The sequence below is a fragment of the Pagrus pagrus genome (assembly GCF_965226575.1).
Source record: "Pagrus pagrus genome assembly, chromosome: 14".
In the NCBI taxonomy this organism is placed as follows: domain Eukaryota; kingdom Metazoa; phylum Chordata; class Actinopteri; order Spariformes; family Sparidae; genus Pagrus; species Pagrus pagrus.
The window spans coordinates 23,164,537-23,177,290 of record NC_140198.1 but is presented as its reverse complement, the minus strand read 5'-3'; the positions used below and the strand labels follow the sequence as shown (position 1 = coordinate 23,177,290).

At 39.2% G+C, this 12,754-nt stretch overlaps 1 protein-coding gene across 2 annotated transcripts in view; it reads left to right on the top strand.

Moving 5' to 3' along the window:
• Positions 1-1,122: 1,122 nt before the first annotated feature.
• The window catches only part of mtmr4 (myotubularin related protein 4), a 45,780-nt gene continuing 34,148 nt past the window's right edge, over positions 1,123-12,754 (top strand). The window contains exons 1-2 of one of the 2 annotated variants that reach the window (XM_084374443.1): positions 1,123-1,171; positions 7,354-7,454. In XM_084374443.1, the coding sequence (XP_084230569.1) occupies positions 7,452-7,454 (3 nt within the window). In that variant the 5' untranslated portion in view covers positions 1,123-1,171; positions 7,354-7,451. Of the gene's footprint in view, positions 1,172-6,091; positions 6,200-7,353; positions 7,455-12,754 lie in introns of those variants that run through there. The other variant, XM_084374444.1, reaches the window with a different exon arrangement.

Genomic DNA, 12,754 nt, shown 5'->3' with positions numbered 1-12,754 from the left:
CTGGACTCTGGCCCCTGCTGCAGTGTAGTGGTGTAACTGCATGGGTATGTCAGATGTATGTAGGCCTGTAGATGTGCTCCTCTCTGTGTCAGGGAGCTCCACAAGAAAGACAAGGGTCCTGTGGTTGATTGTTCAACAGGTACGAGGTCACTTTGGGGATTCAAATAACAACTCAGAGCAAGAAGTGATCTAATTAGGGCTGCAACTTACAATTATTTCCATTATTGATTAATTTGTTGATTATCTTCTTTATTAACAGATTGGTTTAGCCATAAAATGTCAAAAAAAATAGTCAGAAATACCCACCACCAGTTCCCAGAGTCCAGTATGACCTATTGTTTGTTTTGTTCAACTATCCCAAAAAGATATTTCATTTACAGTGCTGTGAAACAAGAGGAAAATATTGCAAATAAATCACATTTGAGAAGCTGGAACTGGAGGACAATTGTCTCTCAGGCTTGAAAGATGTCGTTTCACAAGCAAGCAATTATCAGAATTGTTATTAATTCATTTTCCACTGATTTATTAATCAATAAACCAACTAATCGTCTCAACTTTAGATCTGACAATCTCTGACGTCTAAGCAGAGGAGGTTAGGCTGGCTTGATCTGCATTAACCAGTCTTTAAATGGAATTTCCCTGAAATAAACATTGGTATGACCTTTTAAAAGACTTCCCTTTAATGCTTCCCTATTTTACTTTTCTTTTCACAGCTTTTTTTATATACAGTATAGCCCTATATATAATGTACTGTTTTATTTTAGTAATATTTTTAAATCATTGACAGCTATGGTTCAACTCATTTACAAAGCTCTCCATTTCAGCTTTGATTAAATTATTTTTCTTGGATTCTTCGCACATCCTGCCGGGCAGTGCCTGTGCGCACGTACCGCTCTGCTCTGTATGTGTGGATCCAGTTTGTGCCGCGCTGTGATTTTCTATTGGTGCGCTTTTGGAGCCGCGTGGCACCTGATTGGCTCCTCTGTGGGTGTGTGCGATTCATTCGCCTGACTGTTGTAAATCCTCATTGGCCGGCGCGTGTTCTGCAGCGCCATTGGTTTACAACGTTCAGTTTCCTTCGTGACTATTGGCTAGCGCTGTTGTCATCACACAAGAATGCGGAAGTCGTGTAGTCTACTGAGTCACCGTTGTGTCAGCTGATTCTTTCTGAGTGAGTAACTCGATTTATTCTTCAAAATTAAGTAACTTGTAGATAATGTATTGTGTGTGACATGTTCTCAGGCTGTCATACTTGTGTGTGACGTGTGAACCTTGAGCCGTTTTGTCGTTTTCGGTTTGCGAATGAGCGAATTTGACGCGCCAGCCTCCCGTAGTGTTGCTATCCGGCAGCTAGCACGATGCTAACGTTTGCAAACACAGCACATACACATACACACACTTTCGGTTTGACTAAACTAGTCGCCTCCGAGCAATGTGCCAGTCTTTGGCGAGGCTGCCATCCACTTTCACTTTCACCTTACATGTCGTTAAACTTTATCTCTGTTATCACACGACCACACCTGTTGTGTTGTCACGAGTCACACGGAGCACCTGTTATTCACTGCTCTGGCGGAGCTGAACATTTTACCGGCATGGCTGGAAATATGTGGTTGGGTCAATTGTTCTTCTGATCAGAGGGAAGCACCATGAAATCCCCACGGGGCTGGAAATTTGTTTTTACTCTCATGAGGAAGAGAAACTGGTTTTGCAGAAGGCATCCTGTTACTTAATATTCCTCACTATAATAAGTACTTGATATATTTGACAACTAATTGCAGTGTTTCTCCTCAACATCTCTGCTCTCGAGTTACACCTGCCATTTTTTATGGTTAAATGATGTACTGGGCATTCAAATGTATTTAAAAATGTAAATACAACTAAGTGTTATTTTCAGAATGTATTCATTTGCTGATTATTTTCCATATTAGTCATTTGGTCTATTAAAAAAGTGGAAACATATTGAATACCACAAAGACGAGCAGCACATCTTCACAGTTGATGATCCCAATATAAAATCTTTTGCCTTGTTGCTTGATAAATTACCTGGTCAACGATAAATTGATGATCAAAATGTATGATTTATTTTCTGTAGATTTGATTCAGCATGAGTGTCTTTATCAGTTTAAGTATTTACTGTAATCATCACTGGATTGTGTGGCTGCATCATCCTAGGAACACTTTATTTTGTAATGACCGATAGGCGACGTTGTGATCAAATATAATGTGAAGTAAAAGCTACTGGATTTACACATTGAACACAACTGAATGATATGACTGAAATGAGAAAACTGATTATCTTGTCTTCAGTCGTGTTTTTTATGACACGTTTACAAAAACACTCTTGATAAAATGGGCAAACCGTGCTTCAGCTGCGTTGACGGACTTATTTGGAATGACTGGAAAGATGCTTGCTTCTCCTGCTGGCAAATCAATATAAATCAGGAAATCAATGTAGGTAGCTTTTTAAAATCACTGATGTGACGAGATTCACGATTATCCCGATAATGGGAATTCCCTACGGTCAACTCATCCTGAGGGTTTTTATCGTGATCTGCATTAAAATGTCATATTCTTCCACCCCTAGCTTTAACTACAAACATCATCCCTCTAGAACCACATAGACATTTCCTTCTATGATTACCGATAAGAATGTAGAAACATACAGCGCACTCTGACAAACACTTATTATTTCACACCTTGTAGTATACTCACCAGTTCAACTTTACCAACCAGATGTGATATTTTTAGAGCCACAACAATTAATTGATTCGTCAACAAACTGATCGAAAATGTATTAGTTGCCAACGTAATCGATTAGTTGCTTCAGTCATTTTTCGAGTATAAAATGTCTTAAAAATTGCTTGTTCCAGCCTCTTAAATATCAGAATTTGCTGCTTTTCTTTGTTTTTCATGAAAGTAGATGAACAGTCTTTGGGTTTTGGACTGATGGTTGACCAAAGAAGCAATTTGAAGACTTCATTTTGGGCTCTAGGAAATTGTGGCAAGCATTTTTCATAATTTTTCAACATTTTATGAATAGTTGTTGGTTGCCACACTTCTCTAAAGTGCTGATTGACATTAAGAAGCAATCTGTGGAGATGAAGTCTTTAAGCTGTAAGTACAGTGCAGCAACTAATGTTTCTCATAAAAAAAAGCTTGGCTTCATTAGAGGACATGAGGCCTCCTATATCTTCTCCGGACCATCTCCCTCCCCCCTCTGTTCACACACCCTTCAGTCTTATCTTTGTTGCAATAACTTGACTGCTCAGTCCTCCCACTCAGTTTACCACCTGCTCCTGAAGTAGCTGCCAGCTCTGCTATCCTCAAAAGCCCAAACTTAACATCAAGCCAATTTGTGTGGCATTTGAAAAATTTTATTTTTTTATTCTGACCTAAATGTGTCCATAGCATTGAATATTGAAAGTTTTGCAAGCTGGCATTGAATACTTTCTCAGATTTCTTTTTGAGGCTTGTGTTTGGCAGAACTTAACTTTTGAGATGATTGTGGTTCTTTTCTCAGATATAAAAAGGAGAAATGGTTTTTCAGAGAAACATGTTTTTGTCTTCAGAGTAAGCTATTAGATAACTTATAGCTGTGGTACTGAGGTATTTTATCAGTACAAAGGAAGGTGTGGAAGGTACCTGGAGTTATTAGTAACACTTTTCATTCACAAGTATACACCCCACCGTTTGTGGAATTTAATTTCTGTTTTTCTTGACAAGACATCATACGTGTGTTCAAAAATATCTCCCTGTGAAAATGACAACACCCCAGCTGCAGCCTCCAGTGTATTATTTATTGTCACAAGCATTTCCTTTAAACAGGTGTCAGATTGAAGAAGTCATTGCAAACATGTGATCAGTGTGTTGAATTGACGTCATTAAACCTCTGTAAAAGCAGAATTATCACAGACAGGCTGTTGCAGTCTGTGCATCAAAAGATTCAGGATTCAATTTAATTATCAATACACAAGATTGTATAATAAAATTATAATTATTGTGCTGTCATGCTACTCAAAAAAATAAGTTATATAAATGAATGAATAAATCATAAAAATAAATTGCCAGTATGCAGAAAGAGTGAATGACTGGAGGGAATGAGTTTATAAACCAAATTGTGGACTCGTCTTGACAGAAAAAAAAAACAATGCTTTTCATTTCATAAAATTGTTTTTAGAAAACCTGATAAGCAGACTGATAAATGGTGCCAGTAGAGCTATTTGAGAAATATTATCAGCCTATAGATGTTTTTAAACATAGATGATTAATAATAAAGTGAACTAATTGGGTGGCTAACATGCAGAGTTGCATGTTGCTGCCTCTGTAGAGCTGCCAGGCTTTTGTCCCTTTGGCCCATTGTTTTGCTTCTGTAGTCGACAATCGTACTGTATGGTTCAGTCTCATCTCTCTCATCAGCCCTGTTTCCTGCAGCAGTACGCAGCTGTAACAGTCAACACGGTCTGATCAACCCACTGTACATGAGCTGTAACCAGCGCCAAACTGCAAACAAAGTGAGCAATGAGCACTTAACATCCAGATATTTTTCTCAGGGGTTGGCTAAATCCAAATCAGAGCAAAAAAGGAGAGTAAATATTATACTTACATTCATCAGGTGTCCAGAAACACAATAGGTTGAAACTGGAATGGAAGTCATTAAAGCACATACAGTTAGGTCCGGAAATATTTGGACAGTGACACAATTTTCATAATTTTGGCCCTGTACGCTACCCTAATGGATTTGAAATGAAATAATCGAGATATCTCCGGACCCAACTGTACCTCCATGTAGGCCCTAAATTCCATTTAAATTCAATCAAGCCTTATCACTGTTATTACCTTTCTGAATTCCTGTCATCTCGGCTGCACATTGGTGGTAGCTGCGGGTATCTAACCCTATTTCTTACAGTTTACCCGTTGGAAAAAGACTCTTTCATGGATACTCGCTCATGGATACCAGGCACCTAAATACACCTGATTTTCATCCAGATCCATACGTTATTCCCTGAGAAATGCACTATCTCGAAATGTTAAAGAAAGTAAGAAAAATTCCAGGACCCGTCCTTTTATCCGTATCTGTACCAAAAGTTAATAGGGTCTGTTCTGGGCTGAGACCCATCCTCCGTCCAAGTTTAATGTAAATCCCTTCAGTAGTTTTTGTATAATCCTGCTGACAAACCAACCAACCAACAAACAAATGGACAAGGGTGAAAGCCAAACCTACTCGGCAGAGTTGTGGAAATTAGCAATTGTAAGCTAACATGTTAGCCACCACAACTTTAAAGACAATTATATGTCAGGTTGTGGTCAAGGTCTTTGTCCAACAAGTGGCCAAATCATCAAATAATCGAGCTTTAAAGGTTTGGTCCCCTTACTTCCTTTACACAATCATTTCACTGCCAAATTTGTGTGTAACTGTTAATGATTGGCCTTGTTTTAACCTTGTTTTTTTTATTCTGACCTAAATGTGTCCATAGCATTGAATATTGAAAGTTTTGCAAGCTGGCATTGAATACTTTCTCAGATTTCTTTTTGAGGCTTGTGTTTGGCAGAACTTAACTTTTGAGATGATTGTGGTTCTTTTCTCAGATATAAAAAGGAGAAATGGTTTTTCAGAGAAACATTTAAAGGTTTGGTCCCCTTACTTCCTTTACACAATCATTTCACTGCCAAATTTGTGTGTAACTGTTAATGATTGGCCTTGTTTTAAGTTACACCACATTACATTTACATTTTTATTACACATTCTTTTTGAATACTTAAATTGCCCGACACTATCATCAGTAGGTGACTCATCTTGCATTAAGTGTTATATTGAACCTGTTTCAAAACAATCAAGTGGTATCTTACATCTACTAATTTCTATATTTATGAGCGACCAGCAATACAAGCTGTCCCTTCTGATAAAAATGAGTCACGAGTGGAGGTGGGTGTAATGTAGAAAGTCCGTGCCCTGTAGTATGGCTTCTTTCACTTTGAGAGCCTGGCACTAAGAGAGTGGGAGGGAGAAAGAGTAAGCAATAGAGACAGAGCGAGGGAGGGAGGGAGTGAGGAAGGTATGTCATGCACTGCATTACAACCAGTATGTGTTTGGGAGACGGAGACTACTGCTACTTTGCAAAGCACTGAGCTTTAATTCAACCTTTAGAGATAGACAAAAGTTCAACTTTTTAAAGGTTTTGGGATTCTGCACATTGTACAGGTAAGAGAAGCCTACTTTGGCAGCAGTATTTTGTAAGTTGAGAGTAGTTTTTTTTCTGTTTGTGGAGCTGTGTGCAAAAGGGGGTGTGTCTGGAAAAAAAGTGTAGTAAAATGAGACAGCGACAACTTTAATCCATTTCTAAGTTGTGTCCTTGTAATCAGTGTGTTGGTAGTTTAGTCTAGTCTTAAGGACAAGGAAGTGAATGCTGTGTCCGTGTTTTGTCTAGCTGTGTTGTGTGTTTGTGTGTGTGTGTGTGTGTGTGTGTGTGTGTGTGTGTGTGTGTCTCTTTTATAGTAAACCTACACTGAGTTTCCTGACTGAGCTTACATATGCACAGGAAGAGAAGGCAGTGCAGTATGAGAGTGTTACTTTTCATGCACTTATTTAGTGCATCGAGTGTTTGGTTTCAGACTGCTCACTCTATATTTATTGTCAGTGTTTAAATTTGTTGCTCTATCGTGTGTGCAACCACTGTAGCAGCGCACAGCTCTGTTTAGATATCCAGTCCTAGGAGTAATTTCAGAACCTCTCGGTGATGTTGTTTGAAGATCCACCTCAGCGTGCCAGCTGGAACACTGTTAGGTGTTGGTTGTGTAGAAGAGTCTTGGAGTTTGTACACTTCTGCTGCTTACTTCTTCTGCACTTATCTGTTTGGCTGCTGATAATCAGATGCAGAATGTTGAGTTTGCATTTCCTGTAAATCAGAGTTTCTCTCCTCAGGTCAGGTCATATCAGGTCAGCCATTCTGCTCCAAGGTTTCCAACGTGGCGTCAGGCTTCATGCATGTGTCTGCTTGTCTGTCTGCAGCACTACATGTGTGCAGTGTTTATTTACACTGACTTGACCTTATGTATAGCGAGCACGTCTTGTCTCAAGCAGACATACTCTTCTGCAAGCATTGAATCGTTGGGTTTTAGCAGTGGTAGGAGACTGAATGATAAAATGTAAAGTAGATACATAGTCTACTTCTCCAACAATGATATTTTATTATTTTAGTGTCAGCTTTTATCCTACTTGCCGTACTTTAGACCAAGGAAGGTTATTCTTTGGAATCCAGCCATTTGCGCAATCACACACACTCCACAACCGCCCACACACACACACACACACACACACACCCCATGTCTGAACGTAGTGTGTTTTTATGTTGGCAGGAGCCATTGCTGGCAGAGAGGAGCCCAGTAGACGGGAGGAGAGGGAGGGATCTGAAGAGGAGCGCCCAAACCGACTGTCTACAGCACTGGCTGGCAGCATGGTGAGCCAATCACACTGCTGGGGAGGGGACTGTTGTGTTTATAAATGCTGTATATATTCTGCTTAGATTCCTGGTAGGTGCCTCTCTGAACTCTCAACATGCTCTCTGAAGGCAAAATGACAAGTTGGGACTTTTTCACTCTCAAACAGGAAATGGCACAATACTCTGACAGGCCTAAACAGAGTGCAAGGTGTTGCAACATGTTTGACAACAGAATGTGCCACTCAAGCACTCAAACTTTTGTGACTTTATAACACTTTTTTAACACGTGATTTTCGGGATTCCCTGGTAATTAATTGTCCACGTCTTATTTTTTTGTTTCATAGCAGTTATCATATATGTTGCTTTTAGAGATGCATCGATTGCAGTTTTCTTGTCCAATTCCAATATCTGATTTTTTTTTAAGTCTTCTTTTTTTCTAAGAACTATAATAAAACTGGTCTATAGGAAGAACAAGAACAGGGCATACAATTAGCCAGACAAATGCTGGGTAATATGCAAGCAGCTGGTACATTTGCTTCATTCACCAGCAGAAAAAAGAAAATGAAAGCAACTGAGTGGCTGTAAAATGTAAATATTTACTAGCCATTTTGCGCTTGTTTATTAAATAGCAATACAATTAAAAATCATGTTTGTTAGATTATGATAAGCAAATTCAATGAGTAATCAGCCTTACATTTAAAAGAAAACAAAATTACAATTTTGTTTCTTTTTTCACGTTTGGCCATGGTTTTGGGTGGGAAGCCCACGAGGGATCAAATAGTTGTCGCAGTATTGCTACAGTTTTAATACAGTAGCTAATCAGAGTTAAATAAATAAACAAACAAACTCCTACTGGTTGTGTGTGTTTCCTGCACAGAGGGAGGCGGGGAGCCGTCTGGATGAACAAATATGCAAACAAATAACTGGATATAAGAATTCAGCCTAAATGGGGATTAATGGCCGACCAATTTGAGTGAGTGAGAGTAGATCATCCTCTGGCAGCATCTCTCTCCGTCCCAGTAGTAGTTTCCTCAGCAGGGTCACAACTTTATTGCACTGTTTGTGTCATTCAAGAACGTGCTGCTACATCAGTAAAAGTGCTGTGTAGCAAGTTACAGATGTTACAGGTCTTTGATGTAGCTTCCTGCCACATGACTCCTGTACAGCTCTTTACACATCCGCACCTGATTAACTTCCTATTTACATGAAGAAGCTAATGGCGATATGTGACAGTTCAAATTATTGAATGCATGTGTCCCTGAGCATGCTTACTCTGTGATCATAATACTGAATGTAAACCTCAGCTATATGGCCAAAATGTGAAATAAGAGGCTTAAGCTGATGACAAAGGTATTGCTCTGCTAGTGAACTGAGATCTGTCCATTTATCTACTGATTGCCCTCTAGTGGATGCTACTGGCTACTCAGCTCTGAGGCCAAACCAATTGTTTTATGTAACATTATCATGACAGTAATCTGTGCACAAATATGAAGACATAGTTGTATTGCTCAGGTTTCTACATGCACCTTTGTTGATCCCAGGGAATCTTAGGAAATGCTGAGTCACAGCTTTTACTGTACGTGAGACAAGCAGTGGTTTGTTTTGCTACAGTCGTGGGCCTGAAGGTTGTAATTATACTGAAGCATAGTGAACACAACAAGGGAGATGCAGGACTATTTGTAGGTCACACAACTCTAATTGCATTTCAAATGAGCCATGCAAGCTGTGCATTTTATTTTACAGTAATTATAAAGTACATATGTTAACAATGGCTTGACTTTGACTGAAGTGCTCTATTCCTCTTTGCTGAAGAAATGTCAGGGCTCCAGACCAACTTTATTCTCTAGTAGCACTGGTGCCCCCATACTAAAACCTTTAAGAGCACCAGCACACCACTTAAATCAACATGTTCTGCAATGCATTTGTGTTATTTCCATCTTGACTGTAATACTGATTAATCTGTTCGTAATGTTCTGTTTTGATTTAAAGAAAAAGTCATAAAGTGAAGTGTTGCTCTATAATTTTCTGCTTTATCAGTCAAGTGTCTAAACTGCAGACTGAATTCTCTATAACAGACAAACAGAGTGACAGCTGAGTCACTGATTATTTTTTTTTTATATTGCTGATGATTTCAAAAAACAAAATCACGGGGGTATGTTTGTTTGTCGTACAGGTGCTCCTAGTTAGTTTCACTGTCTCTAAAAATGGTTGCAAAATACATCTTAAAGGTCACGGTCTGGAGCCCTGGATCTGCTTTGAAACACCAGGCTTCTTAAATTAGATGTTAAATGCTTATTCTTCTGCATTTTTAGCAAAGAAATAGAAAATACTGTATCTTGTAATAGTATCTTGTAAATGTTGTAATTTTGGGAGAGCCCAGGCCACATGATAGCCTGTCCTTTTGCTTTTTCTCAGTGAACGTAGGGTAAATGTACTTCAGCGACAGACAGCGAAATAAGAGGGGGGAAGCAGTGACCAGATGAATGGCATGACAGATTCATCTTGAGACTAATGGTTGCAGCTTTTATGGGACAGAAATAGGAAGTGTAACAGGAGGATGTGTGTCCCGAGGTTCTGGTCAACTGGTTCCACAGAATGCCACCATGGCCGGCTGCCCAGCTCTCAGCCTTTTTATGGGACACACAGTCGAGCTCTGGGCTTAATTGATGGCGGGACTGATGAACAAATAATGTGCCCACCGAAGCACGTAAAATGAGAACGCAGACTTCAGCTTGTCCTGTGTCGGAAGTTCAGCTTCATACATTTCTGAAAAGCTTTTTTTTTACTTGCTTAGCTTGTTGCCTTTTGGGCGTGGTCAGAAGTGTGCTCTGTTGCACGTGTAACATGACTCACCAGTGATCTCAGGTGTATTAAAAACACCCTTGAATCCTTCTACCGCAGCAGGTGAAAAGTTCACTTGAGATCAGCAAAGCCCATATTTGAAGTCAAGTTACTCTATGATTGATGCACAGACATGTGTCCTATTTGTGCAACATGAATATGAAGTTATTTTATATGTGCATGGTATAAAATGTATAAACATAGAAACTGCTAAACAGCTAATGATATATCTATCTGTTCTCAGTTGCTGTTGATCTAAGGGTTATTTTCTCAGCTGGAATAGTGAGACATTTGTTCCAGCAGTTTGTTCCACAGGTAATATGATGCCTTTAATCCTGTCTTGTGAAGCGGCGTTTAATTGCTTCCCAGCCTCCCGCTTTTTCACTGGAACGGAACAGGAAGTATTGAGTTCATGCTGTTGTCCACTTATGCTTCCGTATTGTTAGCAGGATAATGCGAGCATGGAAACGGGGACAATGGGATTGTTTTACTCTGCCCTCAGTACTCGCAATGCATTGTAATGCTACCTTGTTGTGGTTGTGCAGAACTTGCGAGAAGAGTTTGTGTTTCTGTGTCACTGCCCCATATGATGTCACCTGCTTATGTAAGAATCAAAGCACCTGTATGTGTGCTTTTATGTATTTTTTCAAAACACTGACTAGACACCAGAGGTAGTTAAGCCACTGGGTTCATTCCAGGTTGTTGTTAATGATTTGACTGTGGCTCTTTTTGAAGGGTCTTGTGCTTAGCATTGTTTGACTCTGCTCTGGTTCCTGAAGTCTGGCTCTCAGTGTCTGGTTCCCTGTTCCACCTTTACATGCGCTTCAAATAATGGTAACTTTGTCGTTTTGTTCACTGCTGTGTGTGTCTTCTTATCAGAACCTGTTGACCAGAACTAATGCATGTTTAGTAGTGAGTATACTGGACTTAGTAGTGAGTATACTGGACAGACTACATGTTATTGCTATAAATGCATCGTATTAAGCTAAGTCCTGCTTCAGGCTAAAAGGCCAGAGTTGCCACAGTTAACTGTAACAAACACTTCTTTCATATAGGTCCAGTATGCTGTAATTATTTTACTTACCAAATTATTGTAAAAAGGTTGGAAAGATTGCATAAAAGTAAATAGTAATGACTTCTATGGTTTTAAATTGTAAAATGTATGTATTAATAACTACATCAGTTTACAGACACTTAAAACCACATTTAGCCCCATTAACTTCCCGTACGTCATATCTTATTCATATCCCACTTCTATAGCTGTGTGTCAACATGTAGGCTGACACTCTGCGTTGGTGACTCGCTGCCCTCCTTTCCTAAAATAAAACTTCAGACACAAGAGGCCAAATCTGGTGTTCAGTTTTGCGGCTGGTTCAGTCGGGGCTGGGCAGGCAAAGAGGGGGAATTTGAAGCCCAGTGTTTGGACTGTGGACCCACTCATCATGAATTAGGTCACAATATTCAGAAATTCCTAAAAATGTGCATCCAGATTTTATTTTTCTGTGGATAACTGATTTGAAAGCCTTAGCTTTACATGTCCGAAGGTTCAATGTTACAAATATAAACAGAAGTATTACTACAACTTTATTCACACAGAAACTATGCTCTGTCTAAACATACTTCATTTTTAAAGGTATACCTGCTGAGGTTGTTCAAAGCCTCAGTAAAGAGTTAAAAGTTATTGTATAGTCCGCTAATCTCATCCGGGGAAAGCCCTCCACACTTCCAAACCTGATGAGCTTGCACTTCCGAGATATGAGAAGTCTTAATCATTGGGCTGCTGCCAAAGAAATAAACACTCCAGGTGCTGCTGAGTGATTTTCTGTCACACAGCATCACATGACAGAGAAGCGGGCATAACTTCTACACTGTACATTATTCTGGCTCTTACTCACTATGACAGCTCACTCAAGCATTTGTGTATGGTAAACAGTTAAACTCATATACCAGGAAAGATTGATCTGCTGATATATTTGGGCTTAGCTGCAATGCACAATACTTTATTTCACTTCTATTTTCACTTTAGAGAAATGAATATAAAGAGTCACAGGTTTACCATGTGACATGAAAATGATTTGCTGTAAGGCTCTGCTTGATTTGTGGAAGTGCATTTTCTAGAAGCAGATGCAAGAGTCCATTTACCTAATGAGATGGAAGTCGTACTGCATACGAGTACAATGCGTCATGCCTCCTACAGCATGAAGCTCTCCCTCCTAATGCATAGACCTACTAAAGATACAAGTTGAAAGAAAATTCACACTAGGCAATTAAAAAGTAGTGAAAAAAAAATTTAAATGGACATTTAAATGTTTTTATGTTCAAAAAGGTCCATTTTGAATGTGCCTTTTTGATTATATTAACCTAGAAATTATTATTATTAGTAGTATGTAGTGTGCGATATTTTGATGGTTTCTATTAAATCAGCAAATTTTCAAACACAGTTGTGCACAGACAGCTGTATATACGTTTCGCTTACA